The 13,815-nt window shown below is 39.9% G+C and overlaps 1 protein-coding gene across 11 annotated transcripts in view; it reads left to right on the plus strand.

Annotated features, from left to right (window-relative positions):
• The first annotated feature begins 12,728 nt into the window (after nt 1-12,728).
• PARD3 (par-3 family cell polarity regulator) overlaps nt 12,729-13,815 on the plus strand; it is a 387,075-nt gene continuing 385,988 nt past the window's right edge. For 5 of the 11 annotated variants that reach the window (XM_072412641.1, XM_072412646.1, XM_072412650.1 and 2 more), the window contains exon 1: nt 12,729-13,005. In XM_072412641.1, coding sequence (XP_072268742.1) covers nt 12,886-13,005 — 120 coding nt within the window. In that variant the 5' untranslated portion in view covers nt 12,729-12,885. The remainder of the gene's footprint in view (nt 13,006-13,815) is intronic. The other 6 variants (XM_072412643.1, XM_072412649.1, XM_072412642.1 and 3 more) reach the window with 2 other exon arrangements.

Consider the following 13,815-nt stretch of genomic DNA (forward strand, 5'->3'; position numbering starts at 1 on the left):
CCTTTACGTTCATTATTCTTCAGGCCATGATCCTGAATCATGTAAAGTTTCCAGGTCAATTCACAGCCCAAAATATTAGGATCTTCCAGGCTCTTGCGCCTCCGCCATACATGAAAACATATAACAGAAATACTAATAATGCTTCTCTTTCACATTTTAAGTCCACAGCTGACACTGGGATCCTATGTAAACTGATTGTGCAATATAGGTAGAGTATAAGAGATTAAACCTGTTAGTGCATGCCCTGTAATATCAAAGTCAACATCACAGGATTCACATAAACAAAAATATCTATGTACAATTGAACAATATCCATTATGCAATGTTCATGATCATCACACTAAATGATGTCCCTAGGTGTGTTGGGGGATTGTGTTCAAATGGCATTTTTATAAAGCCTAATGCTAAAATAAGCAAACCAAAAATAGACAAACTGACAATATGTCTGTGAAGGTTCTTGCATATCCATATGATTGTATATCTAGAAGTAGTAATCACATTCAGTGTATATGTATAAGCCAAGTAAATTGAAAGTTTACCACCTATGCAGACATCCTGACACCAATGATGGAAATATGTTATTGGAACAGGGTGGTTCAACCAATTTCAGACATCCTGGTCTTGGACAATTAACATCTGTACTGAACATTCCATGGGGATTATATGAATGTGTTTGTGCTGTGTGGACATAAATGTTGGGTTATTTCCTACACTGGTAGAAATGATTCAACAGCTTGGAAAGGTGCAACATCTTCAACATTACAAGAACAATTCCAACTGAATGTGACTAACTACTCCTAGATATGACAGGCTGCTATGTATCTGAAAAATTGCATGGCATTCATACTGATCCTATTACTGGACACCAGATACAAAAATGTGGATTAGGAATTCCAATCTTCAAATTCTGAAGTCAAATACATCTCAAAAAGACAGCCAGGAAACAAGCATTTTCAGGAGCAAGTGGAAGGCCTATAAATTATTCTCTTTACAATTCTGTAAATATGTTTTGTTTTATTGTTTTCCTCCTATTGATTTTATTATTTTCCGAGGAAATATGACATTTTGCAAATGTAATCATACCTTTTATTATAAAATGGGTGATCTATTTATTATATTGAGGCCTCCAACCTCTCACACAGTACAGCTTTACTGTTAAAAAAATCACTCAGCTCAGGCAATGAGGATTTTTTCTTAGTTGATTATGATTACATGCTCTGTGCATTGTCACATGGTAGATCCATCGAGTATATTCAATAAATACATCCTATTTCTTTTACAAAAGATTTATTGCACCACAGTCATAGAATACAAAAAAAAACAGTAACATAAATAGAAAATATCGCCAGAAAAAAACTGGAGATAGAGTTACAAAAATATAGGGTTCAAATAAGGTAACATAATCAAATCAAAAAAGTAACTTAAATATAGAGAATAGTTTGTAATTAGCAAACAAAGCATAAACAAGTAAAGTCATGGGATGTGACTATCTGCAAATAAATGTAAAAAACAGTAAAAGGAAGAGGAAACAATAAAAGAATCATAAACATGATGGGAAAGCATGGTAATATATCCAAACTACAGATTAACATATAAAACAGGAAAAGAAGGAAAAAGAAAAGAAACAGGGCGGGGGAAGAGAATTGATAAAGATATTTTGTAAAGTAAAAGGAGGTTCACTACCCGGTACAAATGGAAAAAAACATTTCTGACTGTATTAAACACTTTTTCATTTCATACATGTTTTTGCAATTCATGTTGCAGATATATTTATGCACCATTGCCCAGGCATGCAAATTAAGAAAATTCCCTCAGTCATTTTGCTTTTTGCAAAACCTTGGGAATGCTGAGTATTCCAACCCTTGCGAGAGGATCCTCCTGCAATGTACTTCTTGTATAATTTTTAGGATCCCACTGGATGGATTGTGACGTCCCCTGTAGTACAAAAATCAGAGGAAAGAAAAGTTTATATTTTCATTTCTTTTACCTACAGGTTTCACCTATAAAATTGCAGTTAATGATTAACATAACTGTTTAAGTGGACTGAATTGATCAAGATAAATGCTATCTGCAATATAGAAAAGTGAATGGACGAAGAATTTACTGAAGATTATATTGTGGCACTTTATTATTATATAACAATACCACTGGTTTAGATGGAACCTTGTCTGGATGGCATGTAAAAGAACTTATACCCAGATTAGTAGCTTTACACCCATCATGTTACTATAATAGTGCTTTACAATACACCAAAAACCTACAGACACAAACCTTAATGGTGCTGACATCCTACCCTGTGCATGTGTTTTTTATCTGTAGTATTTTTGGGGTAAAAGATGAATCCTCAGATTCAGGAAATCTAATCCATGTGAATGAGTGACATTGTTGGTATTCAGTGGATTTTTGGTAATTGAAGCCTACATGCCTAGGTGTGTATATATTGGGTTCTTTGGACTGGAGCTATGGAGTTTTACTTCCTCCATTTTTAAAAGTATATCTATTCCCATAAACTAATATTGTAGGCTCACTTGTGTACTCTTGTCTTGGTATGTGCATTATCTCTAGATAGTTAAATTGTGAGTGGTTGTATGTAACAATGGGATAGAACAGTGGAGAAAGTATTTACCATCGAAATGTTGAGGATATTTTCCGTGGAGCAGACCAACAACCCAGTACAGTGCCATTCTGTACAGGCTTTATTTTCAGCTGTCTTTCTGCGGACTTCTTAATTGTGATAAGCCCAACTGCCAGACCTTTGTTGGTAGGATCACACAAGATGGATGGGTACCCCAAAGTCACTTACACCTGATGAAAAGATCACCCAAGGTGAATGCATACCACAGAGCCATATCTAACACACAACTGCTGGGAGGATCAAGTTAAAGGAATCTTGGCTACTGCGGAGATTTCTACATTCAGCAGAATTTTTTTAAAGGTTGGATGACATTAGGTGACTGATTACCCCAATCTCATATCCAGAAGATACCTAATAGGAGGATCAGACAAGACAAGTGAGTACAAAATTGTCACATCTACAATACACCTGACTGGAGGGTCCCCCAAGGTGAGTGAGTACCCTGTAACATTCACATGAGATGAGTGGATAGCTCTTGCTTTGGATTTAGTACATTCTATACCTTCTTTTGAAACCAATGTGTAGCAGGCTATAGAAATAAATGTACAGTCGTTGTAGTTTTGTACATAGTTTATTTATTATAGTCAAGGTGGAAAAAAATATTTTTAAAGTATTCTTTTGTAAATATAAAATAATAACCAAAAATAATACATTTAGATAAATCTAAAATATCAATATTTGGCATTTTCTCTCCTACAGATAAAGCTCAGCTCCTTTTCTGGTCTTTATCTTCTCCTATTTAAACTTTTGTAAAAGGTTTGTTGTTTGCAGAGGTCAGTGGCTTAAGGCGGAATTTTTGAAACATAGATCAGCAGAGAAGTAGGCTCGAACTTAAGGTGAAAAAAATAAACTGGAAAATTACAATTCATTGTGACTTGTATGAGGTTTTAACAAGAGACAAACTAACCCATTGGGCCTGATATATGAAAGCTCTCCAAGACTGGAGAGGATACACTTTCATCAGTGAAACTGGGTGATCCAGCAAACCTGGAATGGATTTTTTTTAAAGTTATTTGATATTTGTTAGCAAAGGTTTTCAGTCATGGACCAGATCCATTCCATGTTTGCTGGATCACCCAGCTTCACTGATGAAGTGTATCCTCTCCAGCCTTGAAGCTTTAATAAATCAGGCCCAAAAAATGTCCAAAAAATGTGTATGAGGAATTAATACATTAACGACAGTTGTGATTGCACACTAAGGTGCGTGTGCATTGTACATTATAGAGAAGATTGTGAACAGCCAGGTAAATTTGTTTCATTGCAGAAGTAACATTGCCTGTCCATTCTGCAATAAGGAATCTGACTCCTCACAATTGTTTTTTTTACATTTTAGTTATGTTTTAATTAACACCTACACATCTTGTTTGGCCCCCAGGCAGTGACTAATCAGTGCAAAGAAAAGAAGCAAAATGATGAGCTTATCTTTCTGCCACTCTGCTCTCTCCTATCACAGTGTGAGCACTACAACATTCCTGACTTTTCCTTGTGCTGATGTTCCCAGTGCTACTGTACAAGGTCTGAAAGTAATTGATGCCAAGTTATATTCAGTACTTACACTGTTTGTGTTTAAATCTTACATTGAATGATTTAATAATGAATACAAAGCTGCATTATATCTGCCTGCAGTTCACTTGGAAGGAATAGCAAAAATAATATGCACTCATATCACAGCACCAACATAGGGCTCAATAATACCAAAACGCTGCTTTAGAAGACAATCCCTAAACCACATATGCAGCTAACTCGGCAGAGGAACCTGAAACACAAGAAAGTGCCAGGGAGGGGATTAAGCAAATTTGGCTGGAACCTGCCCTTCTAGTTTAAACTCCACAGGATTAATGAGAATCTCCTGAATGCTGCTTTCAATAGCCAGACATCTAAGAGGAGAATGTGATCTGCAATGTATATTGCACCCAGTGGATGCTGGAACCTGTGCAGACATTGGAATGGATTTCACAGGCCAGATGCAGTGCCAAATGTTTAGAATTGCTGGAACAGCTGAATCTGTGAACTCAGCATTTGCACAGTGTTGAAAAACTGTTGAGAGACTTTATATGCCACCTGGCTTATCATACAGCTCAAAGTCACTTCGAACTTAAAAAAAATACTTTTCTACTTAATAAAATCACTTTATTGTATAAATGGTGGGAAATTGTGTAAAAGCAAATTATATAATCCTAAACATTATTTCCTGCACACAAATTGTCGGTGATGTCCTGACAGCTGTGAGCTTTAATCTTACTAACCTGGAGTTTCCTATAACTTTATTGTGTTCTATAAATAACTTGCAGAAGTTCAGCTGCGTGTTTCTGTTATGGAATGTGAATGTTATCTTGTGTGCTGGACAACCACATGGGCTTTGTAAGCTGCTGTCGGCCTATGTAGCCGCCATAACAGGATTGCTTATGGTATGGGCAGAATCATAGCATAAAAGTCTGTAAGCACAGATGTTGTGAACAATATGTCACAGACTAATCCTTCCTTTGAAGTGATACATGAAAAAAACATCACAAAGAGTAAGAATATCACAATCGAGGTCAGTGCTCTGCAGCTTAGTGGTGCCATATTTACAGAGAACCCGTGTTACTGATTGTTCCCTATGCAAAAAAGTGAGTCAGGAAACTATAGGAGCAATTTGTACGGGGCTTCAGATGTTCATACATCTGTGCAAATGTCTTTACTGCTAGTTACAAATTTCCAGATGTTCAATACTACAACTGGGGACACTGCCACACCCCTGGATTGACTATTATTTACTCTGAGATGGGACCGCTCATTCATGACACTATGACCTCCGCACTGCTAGCCTCACCCTGAACCCTCAGAACCGCTTTGCCTGATGGCTGAAGAACTGTTCCCTGCCCCATCAACCCCTCTCGATCTACACCTTTTCTATCTCCATATCTGATACCCCTGAGGGGGTTATAGGGTCTCTAAATATTGTAATTATTGAGTTTACAACTCCCCCACTTATGCTCAGGTCAGGAGTACAGCCACTGCTCCTAAAAGTGAGTGATCCCCTAGAACTCTTACACTAACAGTAAAAGTGGGTCAGGCATTAGTCTGCTCCCTGTGGTTCCAACCAATGGACATCTAGAACCTACCTCTCGACAGTCCCCAAAAGACTTGGGCAGTTTGTGAATATATAGCCCCCGCAGACTCAAAGCATAAAAAGTTGTTGATGTGTTCTACAAATGAGTTGCATTTTATTACGATATTCTATGTAACTTTTTTTCTTTTCTTATTCTTTATTATTGCTTTTTGATTTTACTGTTCCTTTGAATTCCTTTGAAACATTGAATTGTTTCTTTGTAATGCCTAATAAAATGTATTGAAACCAAAAAGAGGACACTGCCACATATGCCATTTTAGAGGATGGGATGCTGCCATTTATGCCATGATAAAAGGGAGGACACTGCCACATATGTCATAGTATAGGTGGAGGTGCTGCCACTTATGCCATGGTATAAGGGAGGACACTGCCACATATGTCATTGTATAAGAGGAGATGCTGCCACTTAAGCCATAGTATAAGAGAGGACACTGCCACATATGTCATTGTATAAGCACTGCCACATATGTCATTGTATAAGAGGAGATGCTGCCACTTAAGCCATAGTATAAGAGAGGACACTGCCACATATGTCATTGTATAAGAGGAGGTGCTGCCACTTACGCCATGGTATAAGGGAGGACACTGCCACTTACGCCATGGTATAAGGGAGGACACTGCCACATATGTCATTGTATAAGAGGAAGTGCTGCCACTTATGCCATGGTATAAGGGAGGACACTGCCACATAATTGTATAAGAGGAGGTGCTGCCACTTATGCCATGGTATAAAAGGGGATGCTATGCTACAGGAAGAGATAATGCCTTATGTACAATGCTACAGTAAGAAACATTATCACACGTTCCATGCTATAATAGGGGTCTATTTCTTATTTCCAAACTTAAGGACTTCAATTTAAAACCGTATGCCCTGCACCCTAATCCTGCCAGATCACTATCCAGTAAAAACAAGTTTTTCTTGCCATTTCTCTCTGTTTTTCCTGCACTGCAAACAGTAATGCTCGTATTATATTGCTTGCCTGCCATTTATAACACAATTAGATGGTATATGGTGGCCTATGGTTAGGTATTAGCAAGGCAGGACCCGAATAAAATATGTCTGGGGCTTTCCTAAACTTTGGAACCAGGGTTTTAAGGATGTTTATGTCCCTTCTAATGTAGATAAAATATCAAGGCTGACTCTTGGCTTCTGATCATTTGAAGTGTATTGTTTCCCTTGGGAGACCCCACACTGGCAGATCCTCACCCAAGTATTGCATCACTGAGCTGCACAATGTATAGCCACCTTAGGATTATACTATAGTACAAGAATATATGAGCATCAAAAGAATTACAACAAACACTTTTATCTATTTCCATTTCTTTGCAAAAACAGCTGACAAATTGTTATTGACCACAGTCCTACATTATGCCCTGACTACAAAATGTTCAAAAGGTAAAAACATTGCGTGCGAGTTTTTATTTTATTTTGGAGGGAGTAACTTGTCTATCTGTAATTATTTGCATAAAACATCCTGGGAAGCATCAGAGATACAAACTTCAGTATTCATGTGTGTATCTGGCAATTGATGCATGAATACCATCGGAAATATTGATTGCAGTGGCTTTTTATGTGCAATTACTACAAATTGGAAGTCTGTCTGAAATACAAGATAACGGAATACTGTTAAACTTTTACTAGGATACTGTCCATGGACAGAGTTACTAGCAATCATCCCTCCTTTAGAGGTATTGTCCCTGTCTCTTATAGATCCAATTTCCTCTGCCCCTCCCTCTGTAGTCTCCTTTCTGGCCTGATCCCTATAAAAATGGTTCATACAACTACCAAAAGTGTATTGCACTAAACTTTCCCTCCAATACAGTGTTTCTCAATCAGGGTTCCTCCGGAAGTTGATTGACGTTCCATGAGCAATGATCAATTTTTGATTCTCAGGTCAGTTGAACAGAAACCAAGATTGGCAATACTCCCACTGGCCAGCAATGCAACAAACATTCCTCCTACTGACCACAAAGCTAATGTACTGTGAGCTGTGGATATAGTACTTATAACAGGGGTATCCTTAAGACCTGAAATATATTTAAAGGGTTCCCCAAAGTTACAAAGGTTGAGGAAGGCTGCTCTGACTTCTAAATGACTGTATCTAAAAAAGTTGTTAGGTATGCCCTAATGTAAAGGATGCAGAAATATTATAATATATATATATATATATATATATATATAGTAACACTGCACAAGGAGTTCCCACCTGCCAAGCCAAAACACATACTGACTTTATAGAGTAATTATACCGGTGTGATATTTCACAGCAGACAAGGTCACTGGAAGGGGATAGGTACATATATCACACATAGGCAGAGGTAAAGCCACAGGCAATAACTTGTCATATGAAGGAGATCGTGTGACCATCACAAGGGACTTAGTAACACTAAAAGGCAGGTCATTTACACTATTATGTTAGAAGAACTGGGCCCTGTGACTGCTCAATGGCTGTTTTATTACTAAATTTATTAAAATGAACATCAAATAGGAATGTTTTTAAAATGCAACACTATAAACTAATAGTAAATATTTGCAAAGTTTTATTTTTCTTAGTTTACCTTTTAGGGCCCTTTTAGGCTCACTGTGCTCCCGAGTGCACAGCAAAGTGCTGGTGTATGGCTAGGAAAAGAAATTGCACCACAGGCAACCAGTTTTGGAATCCCTGCCATGTTCTGCTGCAGTTGCATGCCAAAAAAAAGTTTCCCAATCTCTTGAAATAGCGGAGCCTGAAGCAGAATACTGCAGCCAACCGCTGGTCTGAAATTGCCCTAAAAGTGCAATTTTTTTAATTTCCAGTTTTTAACATAATGGGCAAAATTTTTATTTCTGTGTGAGGTGTCCTAAAGACAATTAATATTAAACTGTATTTATTTAGCACCAACATATTACCCAGCGCTGTACATTAAATAAGGGTGGCAAATGACAGACATTAACCCAGGAGGAGGAGAGATCCTGCCCAGAAGAGCTTACAATCTAATGTTATTATAATAGAAAGGGAAAATCTTCAATACGTACAGCCATCCTCTACACTAAGTGGTTTTATCAACATCTGTATTCACTTTGAAAAGTTGACGCTAACACAGGAACTGATGGGAAATCTCTCCAACCGGGGCCATAAAGAACAGTAAAACATTAAGACTAAAATTAGGACTAACATCTTTTTATTTTATCCAAAATGAGGAAAAAAATTGGCTGCAGATTTGAATTCCAGAGCAGGACTGTTCATTACTGTAACTATGTAGACTTGCCTGGAGCATTATGTAGAGGTTCCAAGTGCAATCAAATATTTTTACAATAAATCTTCGAAAATTGCTTTTAGAAACGTATAGTCATGTTTGAAAATCTGTTTTTCAGGATTTATTGTTAATGCCCACTGACATACCAACAGAAAGAAAGAAGGTAGATCAGTGTTTTCAACCTTTTGTGTGTGTGTGTGTGTGTGGGGGGGGGGGTGCTTAAAATAACTTTCAGGGAACCCCTGTTATGATTACTATATCCACAGCTCACAGTACATTAGTGTGGTGGCCAGTGGGAAGAATGTCACCCTTACACATAGCTAAATGGTAACTGACCTAAAAGACAGAAGTTTTCCATGGCTAAAGGAACCCCTAGAAATCTCTGGAGGAACCCTGGTTGAGAAACACTGAACTAGGTCATGGATACATGTTTATTGGACACAGTTTGCCTAGCGGTTTATTGAGAATTTTTAGGGCAGACTGAGTGGTGGTATCACAGATCTTTTCTATAAAGACAAATAAAGTACTACTATGGTCCACTATACTATATCCACATTGTGACCACTATGTGCCACTGAAAACATATAAGTTATATGTCTGTATTGCAAGGCAATCCCTGTACGCACCTTTCCATTGCTGGGCCAATCTCATTCTCTGACTTGGGCTCCTCCATTCTGGGCTCTGCCATGTTTCCCCAAATGGCAGTTCCTGTGTACACTTTGCCACTGCTGGCCCATCCTATTCACCGACTCTGCCTACCCACGTAGGTGCTGCCTTGTTCACCCACAGCACAGTGGGAGAACCCGGCTGTCCCCACTTTGTCTTACCTTGGTTTACTGATGGGATCATTTCCAAAATTTATATGGAAGGTCAGATTTGCAGCAAGGAGTAAGGGGAGGGGGTACATGTCATAAATAGGGAAGAAGGTATGGTTGGCTTATCAAAAAATCGAAACAAATCTTTCATCTATAGGATCGTTTTATAAAGCGTGAAAGATTCCCTGAAACATTCACTGGTTGAGATTCTTCCAGGTCCATGTGTTTCAATGAGAGTAATTGATTCTCCACTAGTGAATGTTTCAGGGAATGTCTCTGCTTTATAAATAGACTCCTATGTATTTAGCCGTTTACCTGGAGTTCATCTTGAGCTCAGCCCAAAAGACAATCAGAACCAACTGCAGATTGCTGAGAGTTGATGAAAACAGAGATGGAAGAACTTTGCTGTATTTTTAGTCTATTATTTCAACCTCCTGGCGCCCTGTAATTATTGCTGCTGTGGTAAAACTTCAACTTTACTACAAACTTTACTGCAGGACGATGCTGCCAAAGAAAAACCACTTCGCTCATTAACATGTTCAGACCTGAAACGCACCCAACCAGTCATCCTAACAATGCCCTACCGGTCCATCTCCTTTTCCTTTACGGCCTAGAAAGACATTGTGACGGCCCCATAAATGATGCAATTAAACTTCACAAAAAAAATCCCATCATTCTAAATCCAGTCTTAATCCAGACACAGAATCCATTGTTTTCACAAGGTAGAAATCAGGATGTTATGTTTACAAGGAAAACTATTGAATACGGTGTCTGTGTTCTGCATTCATTAAAGAGGAACTCCAATAATTAAACTCTACGTAAGAAAATAACTATTTCTGCAGAAGAAAAGGATCTACATGCGGTCACGCCTTCTTCTTAGCATGTCTGAACCAAAAAACCTGTTCTCATGAGGCAAGAGGAACTTCCTCTATTGTTCTGGATGGAAGCTTTGCTGTCAATCATCTTGATGTAATGGAGGGGGCAGACAGAGGTACAAAAGGGAATGCCAGGGGTGCATATCACACATTTCACTAAAGCAATAACAAGTGTTACCAGAATACATTGGTTATTCTAGGAGTTCCTTGCTTTACATCAATAATATATGATTTGCCAAACTGGAATTGATCTTTAAACAACCTTCAACCTCCTATCTCATGTGATATTATGATGATTATTAAACAGGATTTATATTGCGCCAACATATTACTCAGCGCTGTACATTAAATAGGGGTTGTAAATGACTGACAGATACTGACACAGGAGGAAGAGCCGATCCTGCCCTGAAGAGCTTACAATGTAAGAGGTGGGGGAAGTAACACACAATAGGATGGGGGATATGGAATGGCGAGGATACTAGAAAAGTTTGACCTATGTGTATAATCCATTTCAAAAACTGCATGAGCGATGGCATGGTGCTGCACCTGGTATGCCACAAGAACCAGTAAGATGGATCAAATATGTAAAACTTGTATTTTTTAGGAATTTCTTTCTGCACATTATTGGATATTCAAAGAAAACACTGACCAGTCCCTTTTCATTCCAGATGAAAGGAAACCATAGGGTTTGGCAGTTGCAGCTCACAACTACTTTATATCGCCGCCATCTGCAGTCACCCCCTACCTACAGGTAGAGCAGACCATTCTTCAGAAATCTGATTGGCTGTGGCAAGCCGTCCGATGTGCTGCACTCGCCATGCTGCAGGAATGGATTGTCATAACCTTTTCCAGAATTTAAGGCCAGTTCCCACTAGGGTGCTGCATTAATGGTTGCATTTTAAAGTCCAAACACGTGTTATTGCAATGCACAAGACTTGCATCGGTGCACTGGGTTGACATTCATTCTCAATGCCCCTGCAAAGGCACCTTACAAACATGCTGCAGTATAATGAGCAGCTACGCACTAATGTGCAGCATGCGCAACTTTGTAATGTAATGAACTGCACTAATATAATGCACGGCGACAGTTGCATGAAGTTGTAGCGAGCTCAAAGTAATTTCCGGGGTATTAGCTGGTTTAAAGCGTACCTAAACTCAGAATTTTTACTTTACATAAAAGGGTACACAACCTTTTTATGTAAGATAAACATTATGTTTGTTTTTTTTAAATGCAACACCCTTTGTTTTTTTTTTTTAAAAAAGGGTGCAGCATCCCCCCTTATTCTCCGTCGCCTAGGCGATTGAGAATGAATGAAAGCTCCCTGGGATACCTACGTCACACATCCCGGAAGGCTCTGGGTGCTCCTTCTGCGCATGCTTGAGCATCTCGGGCATGCGCAGAAGGAGCTCTTTCGTCATGTGCAGTAAAATCAGCAAATGGTTTTCCCATCTGTGTCACCCGATCTCGTGCCTGGGTCAGATGACGCAGGAAGAAGAACCTGGAAGAAAATGGCGGCGCGCCTGAAGACCGATACTGGGACGACGCAGGACCCAATGGAAGAAACTGAAGTTCGACTGTTCTGCGGGATTGAGGGTAAGTGGATTTTTTTTTGTTTTGGGCCAGGTTTTAGTTTACTTCCTTTTTAAGAAAACTTCCAGCACACAGCATTGTCCTATGTTTCCATACAAAGTTGTGTCCATGGCTGCTTCTTCATGGATTGCTTGGTGCCAGCTTCCATCCCAGGTTTCCTACATCTTGCTCCTATTTAATTCCTTCGGGTTATTTAGAATTCATATAACACTGATAACTGACAACTATAACAAAGCACCGACCTATACCTCAGGATAAATCCCTATAGGTGCAGCGCAGCCCAGAGTCACCTTATATCACCGCCATCTACCAATCAGCTACAATCTGGTGGGAAAACGCTCCGGTTTGGGATATCTATTGGCAGACTTTCCTGTCCTTTAGGAATCTCGGCTTGTGATTGGTTAAGACGCGCCGCTGGGCTCGCTTGGACTAGCTGCGCCGCTGGCGGTCAGACAATCGTGGTGGAAGAGGTGGGAGGAGCGGCACATTCACATGCAGGAGAGGAGGAGGCTGCTGCAGGCCCCGCATACATCGGAGGGAGAACCGGAACCCTGGATTAACCCCTAAACACTGAGAGCGCGGGGAGAGCAGGGTGAGCTGCTGGCTCCCCGGGCGCCACCATGAAGGTGACGGTGAGCTTCGGGAGGACTCGGGTAGTGGTGCCCTGTGGAGACGGCAACTTGAAAGTTTCAAGCCTCATCCAGCAAGCGGTGACCAGGTACAAGAAGGCCATAGCCAAGGTGAGTGAGGCCGGCGGGAGAGAGCACACAGGGCTGCGCATTGACTTTTGTGGGACTCGGAGCTGCTGGGACCCCCCTATTTTTGACGGGTGGTCCCTTCCGTCTTCATTAGTACCGGTTGGGGAAGAGCCAAACTATCTGTCCCCGCGGGGGGATGTGTTGTGTAGCTGGGAATAGCATACAACCTGTATAAGTGTGACAATGGGACAGCAACATGGCAAGAGTTCTTATTGTGAGTGTTTACTTTCCCAGGCTGTGTGTATATCCGAATGGCCTGTCATATACTAATCTCTCAGGGCTTTAAAGTCATTCCCAGAGTTATTACTGCCCTATATTGCCCCAATCTGGCCATACATTGTACAATCTGCTTTAGTATTGTCAGATTGTATTCACACAAGCAGCTAGTGTTACTTTGTACAGATTGTCTGCTGCAGATCAAACTTATGTAAGAAACTGAAATACAGCTTGTAGACTTTGTGCCCTGTCCTATACATTTGTGTACAACGCAGTGTCTTATGGGTGTCCAGCATTCTCGCCTTGGCATCACCGGGGTCCCAGGTTTCATCTCGGCCAGGTCACTATTATTACTAAACAGGATTTATATAGCGCCAACATATTACACAGCGCTGTACATTAAATAGGAGTTGCAAATGACAGACAGATACAGACAGTGACCCAGGAGGAGAGGACCCTGCCCTGAAGAGCTTACAATCTAGGAGGTGGGGGAAGTAACACACAACTATCTGCATGGAGTTTGTAGATTCTTGCTGCTATTGCATTGTTTCCTTCCCCATCCCAAAAACATGCAGT

Source organism: Pyxicephalus adspersus, chromosome 5 (genome assembly GCF_032062135.1).
Source record: "Pyxicephalus adspersus chromosome 5, UCB_Pads_2.0, whole genome shotgun sequence".
Lineage (NCBI taxonomy): Eukaryota > Metazoa > Chordata > Amphibia > Anura > Pyxicephalidae > Pyxicephalus > Pyxicephalus adspersus.